General features: G+C 40.4%; 1 protein-coding gene across 9 annotated transcripts in view; it reads left to right on the top strand.

Annotated features, from left to right (window-relative positions):
- Nucleotides 1-21066, top strand: part of NCOA2 (nuclear receptor coactivator 2) — a 293750-nt gene that overhangs the window by 253548 nt on the left and 19136 nt on the right. For 7 of the 9 annotated variants that reach the window (XM_043601180.1, XM_043601175.1, XM_043601177.1 and 4 more), the window contains 5 exons: nt 2300-2510; nt 4539-4745; nt 7421-7636; nt 10560-10689; nt 19066-19231. In XM_043601180.1, coding sequence (XP_043457115.1) covers nt 2300-2510; nt 4539-4745; nt 7421-7636; nt 10560-10689; nt 19066-19231 — 930 coding nt within the window. The remainder of the gene's footprint in view (nt 1-2299; nt 2511-4538; nt 4746-7420; nt 7637-10559; nt 10690-19065; nt 19232-21066) is intronic. The other 2 variants (XM_043601182.1, XM_043601183.1) reach the window with 1 other exon arrangement.

The following is a 21066-nucleotide window of genomic DNA, read 5'->3' as shown; positions in this document are numbered from 1 at the left end:
TGTTATCTCTTTAGTTTAATGATACAGTTATAAAGATATTTATCACACATTTTTATGAAATATTTTTCTAAGTGCCTCGGTTAAGCATCTGACTCTTGATTTCGGCTCAGGTCATGATCTCATGGTGGGTTTGAGCCTGGGATTCTCTCTCTCTCCTTCTCTCTCTGCCCCTCCTGGGGACTCCCTCACCCTCTCAAAATAAATAAACTTTAACATATATATATTTTCGTGATAAATTAATGGAAATTTCACTGATCCTGGGCCGTTTTCTTAAATTCCAGGTTAGTATGGTTAAGGGAACTCATCTGATTGAGTGTCCGTTACTATATTCTAGGCACTATCCTTGAAGGGAAATAAATGTTCCTACTAATGTTTACTTACACCTTTTGTATTCAGCAAAAACACGACATAGATTTACAGTGGAGTCACTTTACATGTCATTTGATTTACATAAAATCGTCTGTTCTCATTCAGAAGAAGCGGTGGCCATGAAATGGTTAAGCAGCGTGAATAGTTTTGCCTACCGTTTTTCCCAATAAGTATGTACCTACAGAGCGATCCTGAGGTGGCTGACAAGAGCTTTCTAGGTTTGGGTTCTCTTGTGGCTCTGACTGTGGAAATGTAGCTACGTGGTTTTAAATGCGGCACAGCCCCTACTCTGTCATTTAGGACTCAGCTGAAGACACACCAGTGTGCTTTCACCTTGGAGGAAAAACTGGCCATGTTGCCCGTGGAGAGGGAGGGGATGTGGTGATGCATTGAGGTGTCTTCCTGAGGATTAAGTTTTAAGGGTCATTTTGTCTGTGTCTGTCTGTGCTTTAGGATGCTAACTTTGGAACCTAACCCGTATCTAGGATGTATCTTTCCCGTGTTTGATGCCTCCATCTTTTGTTAGAGATGCGTGGCCAATCTAACTAGAAAACGGTCTGTGATTGCTCCAGCCAACACACTGGGAGCTTCCTAGAAAGTGGATCTCCAAGGTGGTACGAAGCTAGTTGACGCTGAGCAAGGAATCAAATAAAATGTCACTTCCTAACTTGAGAAATACATCCACCAAGACTTCCCATACAGATATTACGTATGCCATAAATTGCAAAAACCATAGCAAATCCAGCCTCTATGTGGGGAATAGGAGTTCTACATAGAATAAAACTGTGAGCCATTTGTTTCAAGTGTGCCTCGTATCAGATGTAAACAATTTCATTTGAATTGCCCGTGTCGACAAAGGGTTTAGTCATGGTGAAGGACTTGAAGTCCACCCAGGGACTTTGGGGAAATTGCCTAACTTCTGTGTTTCCACCTACACATCCAAGAAATCATTCTTACCACTTTTTCTTCATTAGAAACTGCTTCTAACATTTAACTTACCCACTTTCGTTTGTAGTTCACACAGCCCGATTTTAAATACTTGGCACGTAGATAGGTTCTACTTACAAGAACGTAAAATAAGTTGAGCTTTTTGGAAGAAGAGTAGTAGGTATGAGATAGTGGTAATATTTATCTTACTATTTTGATGTTGTAATGGAAATGAAATTATTTCGGTAAAAGGAAAACCCTAAGAAACGTTACTTCTGCCTTCCGTGAAGTCAGGTTTAATAGATGCTATGTTTGGGGACACCGTGTTTTATCCTGCTTCCCTACATGTTGTCACCTAGACTGGTGAGTGGCTGAGAAAGCCACTGTCCTTTGAAACTGAAAGTGCAAGCAAGGAAAAAAAACACCAGTCAAACTGAAAAGGCAACGTTTAACTATTCATGGTTTCTCTGAGCTTATTTCGTGTCTTACCCCTGCTCTGAAAAAAGAAGTCCAAAAAGGAAGTGACCATTTACAAAATACTGATTTACTGTAAGTTTAGATCACATTTTATAGCAGTTTTTTGTTGTTGTGATTTCCTAGGCAGAGTTAACCACAAAACCTAGACCTGGACTGTAAGTTATAGCACACTCAGAGTTAATTAGAAATCTGCATACTCGTGATTAATTGAATTATCAGCATAAAATAAAGGGGAATTTATAAATTGCCAGTGAAACAGTGCCGGAAGGGAGCTTTCTAATTCAGTCACCTCCCTTTTTCTAGATGAGGAGGTTGAGGACTAAGAGATTAAGTTATTCGGCCTTCGTCAATTTAATTTTTTAAAAGATGATCGATGAACTTGTTAGGCCTGCGGGATGTGTGTGCGTCAGCATGTTTTGTTTGGCCGTGGCCGTGCCGTATGCCAGTTAGGTCTGTAATTGCAGATGCGCCCGTGGTGCCCACTCTCTAGTAGGACTGGATAAACTCTCCCGTTTGTTAACTGCAGCCTGGCAGTGAGCTGGACAACCTGGAAGAGATTTTGGATGATTTGCAGAATAGTCAATTACCACAGCTTTTCCCAGACACGAGGCCCGGCGCCCCTGCTGGATCAGTTGACAAGCAAGCCATCATCAATGACCTCATGCAACTCACAGCTGAAAACAGTCCTGTTACACCTGTTGGAGCCCAGAAAACAGCATTGCGAATTTCACAGAGCAGTGAGTATGAGATATTGATGGTTATGCCAAGAAATTCCCATATAATCACCATTAGAAACAGTGATTATTAAAATCTGATACAAACAGCTTAGTCACTTCAATGTTTTTGTGGTCAAATAGCACCATCTACTGTCCTGGTTCTTCAAAACACTATTCAAAATGGATTCTAGTGAACATGGCTTTCCCAGCATTCTCTTATGGTTAATTGAATCAACACGGAGGGAGACTGACCTACATAGATAAAGTTCTTTAGATGATTGTCATATTTCCCTTTATTTTAGCTACTGCCTTCAGAAATGGAGCTTAAAATAGACTTTATATATGTCTAGATATGACTAGATACTGGAAATATAGAAAATTAGAGAGTTATGCTGACTTTTTAGGAGTGATATGCTATTAAAAATTCTTACTATTTAATCATCATACATGAATGGGCTATATATATTAAAAATATCCTATCTCTTAAGAATCGTCCTATAAATATCAGTTTAAATGGAACTTTACCATAAACGTTTTCTAAGTGCATTTTAAGTTGGCTAATTTGATATAAAGCTTGAAGACCTTAGACTATTTGATAAAATACATTTTATTTTAGATTTTTGTGAGTTTAACATGAATTACTTCTTCACCATGATCACTTAATTTACAAACTCAGTAGTTACCTAAAGTCCAATAGTTTGAATGGGAAAAAATATCTTTCCCTTACAAAGAGATATAATTTATAGAAAGATAGATGACCTCTTCAGTGTTAACTCGGTGAACAGAATGGTTTTTCCCTCGTCAAGTACAATCAGATTCGTTGTTCAGCATTTATTCCCAAACCAAAAATGGCAACCACCAACCAAATCACAAAATAATCTTTAATTAGTGGACCTTTTCTCAAGTGATTCTTGATTATTCCAAAAGGGGTAAAACAAAATAGTTTTTGCTTGTTATCTCTTCATGAGGAATGGAAAGTAGTTAGGAACCATGGGAGATCACAAAGTCAAAGAGTTGGGAAGTGAGTAAGAAGCATACTACAGAGTTTATGCTCATTAACCAGAGGCATTAATGAAGGGCAGCATGGGAACTCATGGTTTCTCCTCCATTTGTACCTCCTAATGGAAATCAGATTATTGACTAGTAACTGAATAGCAAAACCTGAGGGAGTCATGATTAAGCATGTACATAATTTCCATTCCAAGCCCTAATTCTTCTAAATATTTTATTTGTTATTAATTGTTAAGAACTTATTTCTTTATTTTGAATGTTCTGTTTCATACTATGCTTATGTAATTCAGTGGAAATACTTGATATCGTTTAATCAAGTAGTAATAAACTGTCATTTACAATATCTGTATACTTGTAAAATTTAATAATGTTCTTATCAAACTACTGGTTGTGTGATTGGATAGTGCACACTGCACCGTGGGTTCTTGTTGGTCAACTGTAAGAATCGTTTCAAATCTAAACAGGTCCAGAATTTAAAGAAGCTGTATTTAGAAGATTAGACAGGGCCGTAAAGCTTTAATACTGACTTCAGGTAGCAGAGATCACACTTACAAGATTTAACTTGCAATGTGAATAGATACTTGTAAGCTAATTCTACTCCTAGGAAAGTCCAGTTAAGAAAATGATGTGTCCAAAGCACACATGTCTAGGTTTGGGATTGTGTGCAGGACATGTTTATAGCTTCATAGCTGTGACAGAACAATACTCCTAAATTCAAATAATGTAACACAGGGACGAAACCATACGAGCGGTCTGCTCAGCAAATACGATTGAATGTTAGAAATTAGTATTGGGGAGGAAATATATGATAAGTAATAGACACCTTTTTTCTCTCTTTTTGCAAGATTGTTGAGAGTTAAGTTGGAGACTTGTTGACTAAATTATGAGTCCACGTGAGTTTGTCTTTGATGTAGGCCTTTGGTCCTTGAGGTGCAGAGCTTTGATATTTTACAGACAGCATTTTCCCTACTGCTTCTGTTACTTTTTATTTTCCATTATCCTATATTAACCTTCAATTTTCATGTGTTTTCTCCTTAGCTTTTAATAACCCACGACCAGGGCAACTGGGCAGGTTATTGCCAAACCAGAACTTACCACTTGACATCACATTGCAAAGCCCAACTGGTGCTGGACCTTTCCCACCAATCAGAAACAATAGTCCCTACTCAGTGATACCTCAGCCAGGAATGATGGGTAATCAAGGGATGATAGGAAACCAAGGAAATTTAGGGAACAGTAGCACAGGTAAGGGCTCAAATGCACTGTTACTTTATTGGTGAGTTATTTAATTTCGTAATGATTCAGCCACATCAAACTAGTCGAATTTCTCAAATGGAATTTTTTATGTTAGAAAGTAATATTTGAACGTAAGAAAATTCTGCAAATTTTCACTGTGAGACTGGCATGTGAAGCATTGGAAAGCATTCCAGTAAGCTTACTGTTTTATTCTGTGATCATTACTTTCATAGGGTTTCTGATCACTAACCTATAGCATAGGCTGATTACTTCTATTCCAGTTTACAGTCCTAGACATCATAGAGGTGCACGTAAGATGATTTGATGAGTTGCTGGCATCTCATGTAATCTGCTGATAATCCCAAGCCTCCCTCTTAATTGATGACTTGTTTTTGAAGAATTTCAGAATGCAGGTTTAAAGTTCAGGCAACGTTTCATACCTATAAATGATACCGTTTTTCAGAAAACTATTCATTAAAAATAAGTTTAAATGGTAGTGTGTCTGGCCTTTTCGTACCTGATCCAGGGCTCCCTTTTCAAAGATACATGACTGCCTGTGCTCTGGTTTGGACCTTGACCTGCTGCAACTTAGCGTGTCTGCCAGGTTGCCCAAGCGCGTTTCCTAAGTGGTGACCGCTGTCCCAGCCGCTACCATGTTCCTAAACTCCCATCTCCTTCAGGCTAGAAACCATCTTAGCAGCATTGACTGCCATCACCACCTTGTCCTGTACCCTGTACCTATTTACCACGGACACAGTAGCAGGACGCTGAGTGTTCTAATGAAGAACTGCTCACAATTTACAGCTTTCTTTCTTTGTCAAGATGAAGTGCTCAAGACAAAGGCATTGAAAGAAGTAGCTAGTATAAAAAGAATTTCTATTTGTGGGTGTTTAGTTCTTTGTTGTGGTGGTGGTTGTTTTTTTTTTCTTCTAGCTTAGTCTGTCATCTCTGTATACACATCGCCATTTTAGACAGCTAATTGAAATTAGAGCTCAATTTTAAGGGGGAAAGCTGGATTTATTTATTTTCGGTTGTTGATGAGCAAGCGGTTCGTGGAGAAACGTGTACTGGGCTATATTAAAATAGTTTATTCCTTCAACAACTATTACTGCTCCAGGCCCTGACTACTTCACTAATCTATAGATTCACAGAAATGGTGCCACAGTCATTTTATATTTTAAGGCAGAGTATTGAGTTATATACATAAAATATTTATGCAACATTCTATAACAGAAAAGGAGCCAATGACTTCTTAAAAATGCCTCCTTGTTAGCAGAACACAGGAAGATCTGAGTTCTTGCAGGAATCTGAAGAAGAAATTTAAGGATACATCTATTTTCAAGTCGGGGCAGCCTGGCGATCTAGACTGTGAGGGTCATATAGTGCCTCTGCTTCGTTTCCAAAAACAAAGAGACCGAAAGAGACTTCGACCCCAGTTATTATGATTGCATTAATATTGTTGAATTATAGGTGATTTTTCCTTCTGCTTTCTAGACTTTATATAATCTTGCTATATTATTTAGGTAATCGATTTTTGGAGAAATAAAATGCCTATTCTCCCATAGTACATTTGTGTAGTTCAAATGTAATGTTCAAATGGTTTTTTAAATATATATTACTATAATATTGTTCTAAGCTTTTCAGTCTAATTAATCAGCCTTTATTCTTAATCATCCTAATGTAGCACATTCTCATTTCACCAGTGAGAAACCACCCATAATACATGTTTTCTCCATTTCTTGAATATACCCTCTTTTTAGTTATCACAATGAAAGTAAATGAAAGCAAGCCATCTATTTGAAAGCAGAACTTCTATATATCGGTCGTTCAGCATTTCAAAACAAAGGGTTCTCACTTGGAGTTTATCCCCTTTAGAATATCAAGTCTTAGCAAATATTTGGCCATTGTCCACATCCCAGGGCCAGGCCAGAGAGAGCAAACACTTGAGCCTGCGTGGAATATTGTGCTCTTCTTGTTGTGTGTGGCCCAAATAACTGTTAATATCTCGGGTGTAAAGGGATCTTTACCAATGTGCCCTAACCCCTTCTAGATCTATATAATCAGGAATGTGGTGGTCCAGGTATACTGAAGTCCCCCATAAGTAGGAGTTCCCTTGCCTTGGTTGTAAAAAACCGTGGTAGGAAGATCGTGTAATTTCTCAATGGTTTAGAGGCTACCTTGGTCAATTTTGAAGCGTAACAAATCAGAGTACCCTGGAAAGGATTTGAGGATTTAAAAATCTGACGTTGGCTTCACGGGATATTCTGTGATTTGGATTTATAATTAGAGTATTGACTATGAGTTTAAACCTTGTTTCTCTTAGCCTCACCTCCCTTTTGGAAAGTAAAGCACTGACGTGTAGATCAGCTAATGTGATTCACTTCCTGAGGAAGGAAGTTGGGGTTCTCCACACGCCACAGCACCTGTTTCTAAGTACATATGGGAACAATTTTAACAGCTTTTCCGAACTATAGAGAGTGGCAAGTCCGTGCTCTGAAAAACTGTAGAAACTGCCAATTCTTGTTGCTTAGCCAAGGGTCCACGTCTGTCCCAATGAAGGCATTAACTATTGGGCTGTGTAGACAGAGTGATGGTCTTACACAGAGTAAGATCGTCTAGTGCTCATACATGCTGACTGTGTTTTCAGTTACTCCATCTCTCAGTTTCCTTTGGCTTGCCTGCAGGAATGATTGGTAGTAATGCTTCCCGGCCCACTATGCCATCTGGGGAGTGGGCCCCACAGAGTTCTGCTGTGAGAGTCACCTGTGCTGCTACCACCGGTGCCCTGAACCGGCCAATCCAAGGAGGTATGATTCGGAACCCAACAGCCAGCATCCCCATGAGACCCAACAGCCAACCTGGCCAAAGACAGATGCTTCAGTCTCAGGTCATGAATATAGGTAAGGTAGTTCTAGTGCTCTGTACTTTTCATTTCTGTGCTTTCTTAGAAGAGACGAACCGCTCCAAAAGTTCTTTGCAGACATGCTCCTCATTTGCAGGTGATTCCCCCCATGTCAAGCTGTCGTAAGTGCGATTTTGCTGGGACTCTGTATAGAATCCTAGAGTCTCAAAGGTTTCCCAGTTACATCAGAGAAGTAACTACCTCTGTGGTGCTTTATTTGTATCAAATTCTCTAATTTCAACTTTCGTGGGGAGTGAATCAGAGTGCCACACTGCCAGTGTTACATACATGATGGTCGTAAGGAGCATCTCAGCGTTACCGTAGTGGTTCCTGACTCTGGGTGATCATCAGAATGCTCGCAGGACATTAAGATGCAGATTCTTAGGACACCATCCTAGGCTATTAAACCAGACTTTCCAGGGTCCTCACTGAAGGTACGAGGTCTTCTAGGGCATCTCACAAAATGTGAGGATCACTAAAATTCTCTTCGGATACAGTTCTCATGTTATTAAAATTAATGGTCTAATACATTATATGACACCATTTATATGAAATGCCAAGAATAGACAAATCTGTAGGGAAAGAAAGTAGGTAAGTGGTTGCCTAGAACTGGGGGTCTGGGGGAACTGGGGAGTGACTCCTAATGGTCGCGGGTTTGTTTGGGGAGAATGAAAATGTTCTAAACCTGATTGTCGTAATGGTTGTACAGCTCTGCAAATATACTGAAACCCACTAAATCATATACTTTAAACGGGTAAATTGTATGGCACGTGAATTAGGTCTCAGTAAAGCTGTTACCTGAAAAAAAAATAATGGTCTGTACGACTCATACTTGAGATTATTTTCTTAATCATTGACATATTAAGCTTCTTCTAAATCTTGCACATTAGCATAATTCAGATAAGTTCATGTTTATGTACTTTTTCATATACTTAGAATATTGCACAATGAGTAAGAGCTAAATCATTAACGGAAAGGTACCAGGATTGTTTTGACAAGACAACACAGAATTCTCATCCTACCTCTGGCATCCGCTTTCTTACCTAGTTATGTAATTGCTCAGCACATATTGGCTTATTGTTTCTGAGAGGTGACATTCAGATAGCCTTTCTACAGAGAATGTACTTCAAATTGATGAGTGGTTTCCAAACATAAATTCATGTAATTTATGAAAGGCTTTTATAGAAAAATGCTGAAAATGACCAGATTTTCATGCAGAATTCAGCTGGGAAATTTTTAATGTATTGATTCATTCATTTAAATATCATAATTAAGGGGCACCTGGCTGGCTTAGTTACTAGAGCATGTGACTCTTAGGGTCACAAGCCCCATGTTGGGTATAGAGATTACTTGAAAAGTTAAACACACACACACACGATAATTAATAAATCTCTCATATCCAGAAATTTAATTTTTTCTCCATGTTTCTTTATTGAAGGGCACCTCACCTGGCCTTTGAGCTTTATTGTGTAACTGAATTTCTTTGATTTTTAATAAATTCAGAAAGCCATGAACTCCACAGAAAGTTGTCTCTTGTAATGGAAGTCTGGTCTACACATGACAACAATAAAATCATTAAAAATCTCATGTCATCCATTAGCTTTAAACCTCTAAAAGGAACTAAGAAAGGGCACATCTGACCTGCCTGAGCCTTCTTGCTGTTCTACCCCCTTTCTTCTAGAAGAGCTAACTGAATTACAGTGAATGAAAGTTCAAGAACAAGTGATCTAGCACTTCTTGAAAGTATGATCCAGGACCCCAAGCCTTTCAGGAGGTCCACAAGACTAAACTGTTTCCATAATAATTCTGAGACCCTACCGGCCCTCTTCACTCTCCCCTCTCTCATAGTTGCATGCTGTGTGGTGGAATGTGGGAGCACATAGGATGCTCTGGCTCTCCTCTGTCAAATCTGTCAACCACATTCAAGTGGTCCTCACGATGTAAAACAAGAAGCGCCTGGGTGGCTCAGTCGGTTGAGCGTCCGACTTCGGCCCAGGTCACGATCTCAGTTTGTGACTTTGAGCCCCTTGTCAGGCTCTGTCCTGACAGTTCAGAGCCTGGAGCCTGCTTCGGATGCTGTGTTTCCCTCTCTCTCTGCCCTTCCCCCACTCATGCGTGCTCGCTTGCTCACTCTCTCTCTCTCTCAAAAATAAAATAAAAAATAAAAATAAAAAAAATTTTAATGTTAACAATACCAGTAAAAGGGTTTTTTTCATTTTTCATTAAAAGATCTGGTTTACAGGGTACCTGGGTGGCTCAGTCGGTTAAGTGTCCAACTCATGATCTCAGCTCAGGTCTTGATCTCAGTCATTGAGTTCAGGCCCTGTGCTGGGCTCCACACTGGGTGTGAAGCCTATTTAAAAAAAGAAAAAAAAAAAAAAAAAAAACCTCTTGTTTATATTAACATATAGTGGATTTATTATAATGATTTTTAAATGAAGGAATAATTGTTTTTTCTACTTTCCAGTGTTAATTTCCCATACAGTGTCAATCAGATATAACCCACATAAACTAAAGCTTGTTTCTTGAAGAATGTAAAAGGTTCTCTTTGCAAGAGTTTAGAACTGCCACTCTATATGTTCCCTAAAGTGAGTGAAAAGCCTTGAAGTTTATTGCCTTTGTTAAATTTGGTCTTACTATTTTCACCTAAATATTATTACATCTGGTTTTTTGTTGTTTTTTTTTTTTTTTTAGGTTTACTTATTTATTTATTTAAGTAATCCCTGCACCCAACTTGGGACTCAAACTCATGACCTTGAGATCAAGAGTCACATGCTCTTTCAGCTGAGCCAGCCAGGCACCCACATCTGTCTGTTTCATTTTCCATAAACCAGATATTTCTCTATATATTACATAGCAGAAATAGGCACTTTCTTGATTACAGGTTATAAAGTTTTTTGATTTTTGTCTTCTCTCTTTAGGGCCATCTGAATTAGAGATGAATATGGGGGGACCGCAGTATAGCCAACAACAAGCTCCCCCAAATCAGACTGCCCCATGGCCTGAAAGCATCCTGCCTATAGACCAGGCATCTTTCGCCAGCCAAAACAGGTGAGTCCTGAGTACCCAGGAGCTCCAAGAGAACAGTGGTTCATGAGTTCTGGAAGTTATTTTATTTTTAAATGTCTATTTATTTTGAGAGAGCAGGCACATCTGCACTCACATGAGCGGGGGAAGGGCAGAGAGAGAGGAGGGAGAGAATCCTAAGCAGGCTCTGTGACTCAGGGCTCGATCCCACCGGCCATGAGATCATGACCTGAGCGAAATCAAGAGTTGGGCACTTACCTGACTGAACCACCCAGGCACCCTGGTAACTTATTTTAGACCTCTGCCAGAAATTAATCTTTTCCTTCTAAATAGTTGGGTCCTGACCAGTTTTCACATATTCAGACTATAATCGTCAGTTGTTGGACAGGAGGTGAGGGGGTAGGGGAGGGAGAAATCCAGAAATCAGTTACTTCTAGGGCATACCTTTAAAAAGTTATAATTTAGTTGGAAAATAAAAGATGTACATTAATAACTATAAGGTAGTATGTACTGTACTATAAATGGTATAAGAGAAATCAAACAAATTACAAGAGATCATCCAACTGGGGTGACCGGGGAAGGCTTCAGAATCCTGAAGGAAAGGTGTAATTCAGGAGGTAGACATGGCAGGAAGCCAGCCCAGTGGGTAAAAGCAGCATAATCAGGGCCTGGATGTTACAGAAACAACACGGTATGTTTAGGGTAACGGGGAATAGTCTAGTTTTCTGTGACATATATATCACCACTTAAAAAATATACAGTAAAGGCAGTATGGGAAGATTTGGCAGGAAGAGTAGATTAGTAATTGAATAGATTTATAGAAGGTTTTCAATACCTAAGAAACAAAAACAGATGAACATTTGGAAAGGGGGGGTTGGAAGAGATAAGGAAACAAACCATAACAGACTATTAGTGATAGAGAACAAACTGACGGTTGCTGGAGAGGAGGTGGGTGGAGAGATGGGTTAAATGGGTGATGGATATTAAGGAGGGCACTTGCTGGGCTGAGCATTGGGTGTTACATGCATAAGTGATGAAACACGGAATTCTCCTGAAACCAATACTGCACTATATGTTAACTGACATTTAAATTTAAATACAAATTTGAAAGAAAGAAAAAAGAAAAAGAACGTCTTAAATACCACGCTCTGAAGAATTCAGACTTTTGCATTAAGCCATTAAAAAAGTTTTTTGGAAAAGGAAATGGTATGTGATCTTGTTTTAAGGTTTTTTTGCTTCTGATTATGTCAAATTTTGTTTCTTTGTAGGTGATCTTTTCTCTTGTTGCTTTTGAAATATTCTTTGTATTTACTGTATGTGTTGCACTTTCACTACAGTGTGTCTGGGTGTGGATTTATTTATACTGCTTGGTATTTGGCATGTTTTACTTGTTTTTACCCCGTAGATTCATGTTTTTCATGTTATCATCTCTAGCACTGTCCCTTTCCATTTTCTTTATTCTTTCCTTCTGAGATTCTGGTTAGACATATTACACTTTCTCTTTCTATGCTGGATTTTTTTTTAAATTCTACCCTCCATTTTTTTTATATGTATACATATTTATTTTTGAGAGAAAGAAAGAGACAGTGTGAGCAGGGGAAGGGCAGAGAGAGAGGGAGACAGAATCCGAAGCAGGCCCTAGGCTCTGAGCTGTCAGCACAGAGCCCGGTGCAGGGCCCGAACTCACAAACTCAGCAAGATCATGGCCTGAGCTAAAGTTGGACGCTTAGCTAACTGAGCCACCCAGGTGCCCCCTAGCCTCCATATTTCTTAATCCATGTATTTTCTATCTCCTTGTCTCTCAGTACATCAGGATAATTAATTTATTATCCAGTTCATTAATTACTTCTTCATCTATGTTTAATCCAGTTACATTTTTTATTTCTTTTTTTTTTTTTTTTTTTAATTTTTTTTCAACGTTTATTTATTTTTGGGACAGAGAGAGACAGAGCATGAACGGGGGAGGGGCAGAGAGAGAGGGAGACACAGAGTCGGAAACAGGCTCCAAGCTCTGAGCCATCAGCCCAGAGCCCGACGCGGGGCTCGAACTCACAGACCGCAAGATCGTGACCCGGCTGAAGTCGGACGCTTAACCGACTGCGCCACCCAGGCGCCCCACATTTTTTATTTCTAAAAGTTTTATTTGCCAGGTCTACTTTTCAGTCTCATTATTTGCTTATTTCCGTGATTCCATCTTTATATCTTTAAGCATTACATTCATCATTATTTTCTGAATTTCTTTATCTGGTAATTCTGATAACTAGGTTTCATAGAGGTCTAACTCCAGTATTGACTCTCCCTCAGTATGGCCTGTTTCCCTGAGTATTTTGGTAATCTTGCATTGGGAGTTCTTAAGTTGATCTTGGTTGGTGAAACATCTAGAGTCGAAATTGAGGAAACTTCTCTTAAAAAAGCAAATTTGCAGTGCTCTCTGCCAGAGGTGGGGGGTCCATTCCACGTTCCCTCTGTTCAGTCCAGCAGCCTCAAGTTAGTGCTTTTATTTTGCTTTGGCCCAGAGCCCCAGCTCTTGTAACTGCTCTATGGATAAAAACACACCTATCACCAGTAGCTTGGGATGCTCAAGGTTTAGCTCATAGGTGGTTTTTGTTTTTGTGTTTGCCTCTTTGAGAGTTCCATTATTCCCTGCAAAGCCAAGGTCACAGTTATGTCGTCTGCATAATCTCGTTTTTAGCAGTGCACTAACTGCAAGCAGACTTGAGGCCTAAGTGATGGTCCTGCTTGGCTGGTTGGGTGAACAAAGCAGCTCCCCAGGCAGAGAGATGGGAGCCTAAGCCAGAAGGCGGTGTGGGAACTGAAAGGGTGTGCGCCGTGTTTTCCAGGAAGTAAACTTGTTGGAAAACAAGCTGTAGCAATTTGGCCTTGAGGCCCACATGTAAAGAGCTGGGGTTGAAGGCTCCATGAGGACCCTACTGCAGACTGAGTGTTTTGTCCTGGTTTATTGTCCTAGATTATTCTGGTTTAAAGTTATGTAATATTCTTATCTAATTCACAGATAATGAAAGTCAGCAAGGTTTTTGAAATTTCATAAGAGTTGAGTACATTTTCAGAGTTTCTTATTTGTTTTTTTTAAAACTACAAGTTTCAGAGTGAGTCCTACTCTGAGATGTAACGCTTTTATCATAGTGGGCTTTGCACAGCTCAGAAGCGTGGTATGATACCTGTCTGTTTTCCTTCCCTTATCTTAAAGGAGAGTAAAGGATTCAGAAGATTCAGTGAAGTTTAAAAACAAACAAAAAAAAAAAACCCCAAAGTATCAGAAAATGAATAAGATCCCAGCAATAAGACATCTGAGAAAAAGTCGAGCGCTAGTTATTTCACCGAAACAAAAGACCAGGGAAAGTGCTTACTAACCGTCTCGAGTACATAAAGGAGGAGGCTCACTTACCAACTGTATTCCTTTCATCATGGGAAGAAACTAGTATTTTTTTAAGCCTGCGGTGCCTCTGAATCACGTCTGGGGTCTCCTTAACAGGCGGGTCTGGGTGGGGCCCAGGGCTCTGCATTTTGAGAGAGACCCAAGAAGATGCCTGCATCTCTGGCCCTCCCCCTGCACTCTGAGCAGAAATGAGGCAGGAGAAGGATGACAGAGCAAGAACCGCGTGCAGTCACTGTGGCTCTCACCGGACCAGCCACCAAGGCAGCGTGCAGCTTCCATCACCGGGTCTGTTGGGAGTAGAGCATCGCACAAATAACCACTGTAGTAATAACTTGGAAGCAGTACTTTTTCGGGGTCCTCCCAGTTCTTTGAGTCTAATTTGATGGAGTCCGTGAGTGTTAAGCTGTTTCTAAATATGTTTATCTGATATGTTAAAGAGCCACCCATTTCCATGGAAACTTGCACATAATAGAAATGTAGTACGGTAGTTAAATGCAGCATCTGATAGTTGTTTTGGGGTGAAATGTCAAAGATTAGTTTCCAGAGAATACTAGGCACAAAGTTAGGATTTTCCCTGTTGCCCAAACAGACGAACATTCTGTTAAAACAAAAATGGAAGAATTGCGGAGTTTGTATGGAGCCCAGTCACCATGTAAGCATGTTCGGTTTGCTGTGCAAGTTTCTGGGTCTGGGCACCAACCCTGTTCTGCCGTTGCTCTGGTTACGCTGTGTCAGGTTTCTTTGTATGAGAACTGTGTGGACAAAATAGAATGTGTTCATCACTTCTAAAGTCATTTCAGCTTTTCCAGCCGCTTACCCCCCATCTTTTATTTTAAATAATTCAGTTTGGAAGAAATTTATGGCCAACTTTATGGTAATCTTATTGTCATAGAAATTCAGAAGTGATGGATAACAAAGGTTTTGACTATGTCTCTCTTTTGAAAAGAAAAACGGTGCTTTATCATCCCGCCCCTTTTTTTAACTCCCCTAAGTATCATCATTAACATTTTATAGTTTTACTGCCTACTTAGGGGTAAGTTTTTAATGTTTTATGAACCCAGCTTAGTTTAAGTACACATTTCCAGAAGACTATAGGTTAGCCCTTGAATCTCAAACATAATTCTCTTACTCATTTATTTATAGTTGAACTTGCATTTTCTGTAGTTCCATTGAGTTTTATTTTCCTCGATGTCATATGTAAAAAAGATGTTTAAAATATAGCCAGGGCTCCCTGGGTGGCTCAGTCAGTTGAACGTCCGACTCCTGATTTCGGCTTAGGTCATGATCTCACAGTTTGTGGGATCGAGTGACAGCTCTGTGCTGTCAGTGCAGATATATTGACATACTTATCAAATATGCTTTGATATATTTATCAAAATAAGTAAAATAAAATATAGCCCAAAACTTATAAAGGATTTTTTGAAGATTTCTGTTGGATTTATAAAAGTGGCTTTCTCTTCAAATACAGTAGCTGCCCTCCATGAAAAACTTGCTTTCACATTAAGTTCAAAATCTGAGTTAATTTGGTTTTCTTTTGTTTGAAATGCATCTAAATAAAGTTTCTTTTGTTGTCTATTTCTTATCATGTAGTAGCTGCTACTTTTCTGCAGAATTTTGGAAATAACATGAAAAGTGATGATAATGGTCAGGTTTCTCAAACAAGAGCTCAGAATTGACCTTATTCCCCTTTAAAAAAAAAAAAATGTTTATTCTAAGAGATTGTGTGTGTGCATGCATGGGCAGAGGAGGGGCAGAGAGGGAGGGAGAGAGAGAATCCCAAGCAGGCTCTGTGCTATCAGCATGAGCCCAGTACGAGGCTGAATCCCAGGATCTAAGCCAAAATCAAGAGTTGGACGTTCAACCTACTGAGCCACCCAGGCGCCCTTATTCCCCATTTTGTCTCCATCCTTACTGTTTTTTGGTAGTTCATAAAGTGTACATTTCAAGAAATGAGGTTTCTTTTGATGATAGCTTTATCTTCTGCTAGTTTGTTACTTAATCATTTCGCATCAGCCCATGGCCTGCGTGTGTTCTTTCCTTTATTCCTCTGAATTTCGTCCTTGTCTTGTCTAGATTGTGACTCTATTTGTAATTGCCCAAAATGCAGGAGAATAAGTTCTTCATTGTGTTGGGGGACATTTATAAAGTTGGGATTGGAAGTCTGGATTGGTATTTTTTCCATAAGCCAATCATATTATTACATCTCTAAGGGAAGTGATATAACTCATGGTATACCCAAATTTATCATATCAACCACAATGCAATGTATCTTTCTGATTATAAGATACGATATCCTGGCTAGATCAGGAGCCCTTTATTTTCATCAACTGGAAACTTACTGAGCCTATGCAGTTTCAAGAACTGGGCCAACAGAGAGACTTAAGATCTCCTCACTTGGTACAGTCTGAAGTTGATATTTTAACATCAATACCAATATCGATTTTAAGTGAAAAGAAAGGACGAGGCATGGAATGACAAGTGTTGGCCTTATAGTGGCATAGATGGCATCTTCTGGAAAAGGATCAATTGCCCAGGGTGGCTGGGGCTCACGGGGAAATTGTGGACATTGAGTTTGTAGAGACTAGGCTTTACCAAAGTGTGTGCGTCCTTAAATTCCACCACCACCACCTGTCCAGGGACTTAGACATTTTCCTGGAGAGCTAAAATAAGAATTTTTGAGTCATCCCAGCAAAATTTGTTTTGGAAAAGGAACCTAACAGCATTGTCTGAGGAGAATAGGAGAGAGGCTATAAGCAGGGAATTATTTTGAGATTCCTCAGCCTGAGCTGACAAGGAAGAGCCCTGACCAAAGTAGGAAAGCTGGAGGTACTGTTGGACGTTTCAGTCTGTGTTATGTATTGCTTTGAGGTTTGTTTTTTTTAATTAAGAAAAGCATGTAACAAAAATGGGTTATTTTATTATGTTGGAAATTGTTTTTTTAATTTAAGCTTTGGATGTATCTTTCCTACGGTGGAGTTGCCTTGCAGAGGGTGACCGTACCTCCCTTTCCTTTTGACGCTGGGTTTCAGTCCAATGCAAGACTGGGGGGTGTGGGTTCAGGCGGAACCCAGCAGCCTTCCTAGATTTAAGAGAGTAGATTTCACCTTAGCCTGTCAGCAGTGGGGATCTAGAGGGGTCTGGGTGGGGAGGTCGTGTTTGGTGTGGGAATGAAGCTTCCGAAAACAGAAGTTGAAAATTAGGGAATAAGGCAGACCAAGAAAATAACTTTAATGCATTTAACTAGCTACCATCTTTGGGGAGTGAGGTCCCAGGTATAAGTGATTTGGTAAACACACAACATCCACTCTTGGCTGACTCGACCTCTTTTCGTGAAACTTACCACATCCAAATGTTGGTCACTCCTCTGCAGAATTTCCTCCTCTCTTTGCTTCTGTGATATGCGGTTCTATTGTTTTTCTCCTCCTTGTTGCTGCTTTTCTACACTGCACCTTCCTCCCACTCCTTAAGTGTAGGAACAGCAGACTGATCTGATCACATCTGTGTTTAAAAACTTAAATTCCAGGAGAGCATGGATGCCAGAGAAGCAGGAAGGGCAGTAGGGAGACTTTTCCAGGAAACGATGTCTTACTGAGGAGCAAGGCAATGATGAGAAGAGGCAGGTTAGAAAAGGCCCCCCAAAAACCAGAGCACGAGTCTCAGAGTGTTAGCTACCTTTAGCAAGGCAGGACCATTTGAGTGGAACCCGGTGGCCGCACAGCACACGCGCTCAGCCTGTGGTAGTAGCCCGCGGCAAGGGAGGCCCGGGGATGCAGGCTTAGAGCCAGGAAGGGCAGGTGAGCAGTGTCATGAAGGGCGCATTCAATTAGGTGATTTCCCTCACAAGTTACTGGGGATAAATGGAGAGTATAAATTGTTCTTTAATGCACTGATTGCAAATGTTGGAAATCAATTGTTGGCTTTCATAGTCAGCATTTCGGGATCCTAGGCCAAAGTGGCATGCCAAGCTGTCTTTAGAAAACATGGCATATTAAACTGGGTTAGATAAATAACTTCATCCCTTGATGGATCTATTCACACTTGCTTAAGAATGAACTTACTTACTTGTAAACTTTTCTTTTCTCCAAAACATCATATGGTAACTCTAAGAGTACTAATTAGACCATTTTGGCAAAATACAAGTATCATTTTCCCTTTCGATACTGAAGTAACTCAGAAACTTTTCAAACCCCCACCACAAACAACTTGTCATTTAATTTAAATTTTAGGAGTTTTATGTACCATGGGTTTGGAGTTTAGTGTTACAATTATATCACCTGTGACCTTTTATAATAATATAATCTGCACATTCATGATCTACTTTGGTTGACTCAGAAAGGCCAAGAGCCGCACTTCCTGGGGGCCTTAATGAATATGTTTGCAAGGCCTGCTTATGCATGACTAAGAAGTTTCCTATTAGTCCGACCAGAGTTAGTCTAGCGACAGCTGAATTCGAAAAACTTAATGCAGCTTTTCTTCTTATAGGTCTCTAGTCTCTCCCAGGTGAGTCATCACAGCCACGTATGAAATAAGACTGTTTAAATGAAATTTGTCTTTCCTACCAAAGTTCAGAAAAATCCTTTGATTACTTCAGGGCAAAGTGAATACATACCTATGCTTGAGAAATCCGTGTAGATTTGTGGAAATGCAACGATCAGGAGGGCCCTGGCAGCACGCGCGTCTGTGTAGGAATCACGGCTTGGCAGTGTCTGCTTGTGCGATCTCCCCGACATGTGGGTTAACCCCTCTGAGCCTCAGCTTTGCCAGCTTTAGAGTGGGGGCAGGCAAAACGAAAACCATACACTAGATGCCTCGATTGGCACTGAGTAGAGTGTGTCTGTCACTGTGACTTGTCATTTTGTTCTGTTCTGGCTGGTAGAGCGTTGTGTTACACAGACCCGGAAGTCAGTAGTTGATGTTGGTCACCTTTTGTCCCTAAGGGAAGAAAGCGTTCTCTGACCAGCTGGCTTTTCCAGGGGCCCACGGTGAAGTTTGTGTCTTCACAGGCAGCCATTCGGCAGCTCTCCGGACGACCTACTGTGCCCACATCCTGCAGCAGAGTCGCCCAGTGATGAAGGCGCTCTCCTGGACCAGCTCTATTTAGCCTTGCGGAATTTCGATGGCCTGGAGGAGATTGACCGAGCCCTCGGAATACCCGAACTGGTCAGCCAGGTGCGCACGGGCTGGGGGTGGCGGGGGGGGGGGGGGGTTTGCTGAGCTCTCTCAAGGGCACAGACTCGTCCGTTTTCTTTGGTTCACAGATGCTCTGCGGTCTGCTTCTTAGGGCACTTGTTTACCTCCTAACAAGCTGGCTCTGTTTTCTTTCTTGCCCTCCTTGTTACCCCCACGTAAACGTTTGCCCAAGGATGGAGAACACTGAAAATGAGCTTTCATTAAATTTAGGCTATTGAGCTGAAAGGCAGAAAGTCAAGGCCAGCTCACCTAATGACGTAGAGGGACACACAAGGAGCAGAGAACAGAGAAGTCTAGAACAAAACACTGCCGCCCCAATGACCTAGAACCCTTTCAGCTAAAAACCCAGTTGGCATCCACGATGATCATATTCATCTTTACATTTGTGGGCTGGTGAGAAGAAGCCAGTGTGCTAAAAGAATACTTCGCACACAAGCTAGCAGAAGTCATTTTAGAGGTAGCTAGAGCTCATTAACCATTTGACCTTTGTGTGGGTTGAGCCCATAATAATTTGGGGGGATATTTAAACGTAAATGGGAAGACAAGAAAGTGCTTCTTAAGCTTCCTCCTTCTGATAGTTTGTTAAAGCAATTCTCTACTTTAAAGTATTGCTACTTTATAGCAATAATATAATAAACAGCCTAAACATAGCCTCGAATGTGGTAACAGTATTTTCTGTGTCTGGCTACCCAGCTAAATTTGTGGGAAGCAGGCATCCTGGTTTACTTTATAAAGAGGAACAACAAATCTAAACAAAATCTAACCAAAAGCTATCACAGTCTCAGTACTGTCTTCCTCTTTGCTCATCATCTTTATTTCTTACTGCTAAACAGTAGCTTCCAGCGTCCAGTATACTTAGACATATGACGTGTCAGGAGGATGTCAGAAAGGTGATGCAAAGTCATTGGAGGCTTCTCTAAAGCCTAGAAATCATACTGTCATAATTCCCACCGTTCAGCAGACAGAAGTGGGAGTTAAGACTTGTCGATTCATATCAAGAACAGCAGAATGGGAAGAAATGACTCAAGAGGCTACATGATATAATGTGAAATAAATTGAGAAAGGAGAATGGAATTTAAATATTTCCTGTGTGGCTAGTTTGCTTTTGCTTTAAGTGGTAGCTAGAAGTCAGCACTCAGTATTTTTCTCGAGTTTTGTCCAAGTGACTTTTTTTTAAAATGTGGTTATTGGGATTGTTTGTAGCGTCGTTTCTATCAAAACTGGTGTCCTTTTGTCATTTAATATTTTTAGTCGCCTTCATTTTTTCATTCATTTGTATTCTGTTTTGTCTCATCAAGTCCATTGTCAGTATAATGTCATCCTATTAAACTGAATTATAGAAACATTTTTCGGTGGATTTGGGAAATGGAGAGTACGAATAGACTTTATTTGTGCACATGAGAGTTGTGTGTCTTCTTTAAAAACTGGAAGTTATTTCATTTCTTCTCTGTTGAAGATGGGCAGGTATTTAAAGTTCTAAGATAGTTTCGTGAGTGTAGTTATTCAATTCAATAATGAGTTCAGTAATTCAGTAATCAATGGTGTCCCCTGGGGAGGCTCCATCCACATACTTAAAACTGTGCTGGAGAGGGCAGTGGGCCCGGGTCTCGTGGGTGGACCTCAGGACCGCGCTGACGTGAGCCAAGGATCATGGCCAGCACCAGGCCCCTGCTCTAACTTGGGTAGACTGGTTTGAGGAAGGCCTAGGACGTGACCATGTTAGAGAAAGCGTTAAGAGACGTTTTTGCTCTTGAGTCCTTCCCTCCTTATATCAGAAGGGTTGTAGCAATTACCCCTAGAAGTAGAAGGGAGAG

The sequence above is a fragment of the Prionailurus bengalensis genome, chromosome F2, assembly GCF_016509475.1.
Source record: "Prionailurus bengalensis isolate Pbe53 chromosome F2, Fcat_Pben_1.1_paternal_pri, whole genome shotgun sequence".
Lineage (NCBI taxonomy): Eukaryota > Metazoa > Chordata > Mammalia > Carnivora > Felidae > Prionailurus > Prionailurus bengalensis.
Note: the sequence above shows the minus strand (reverse complement) of the source record. Positions and strands in the feature narration are given on the sequence as shown.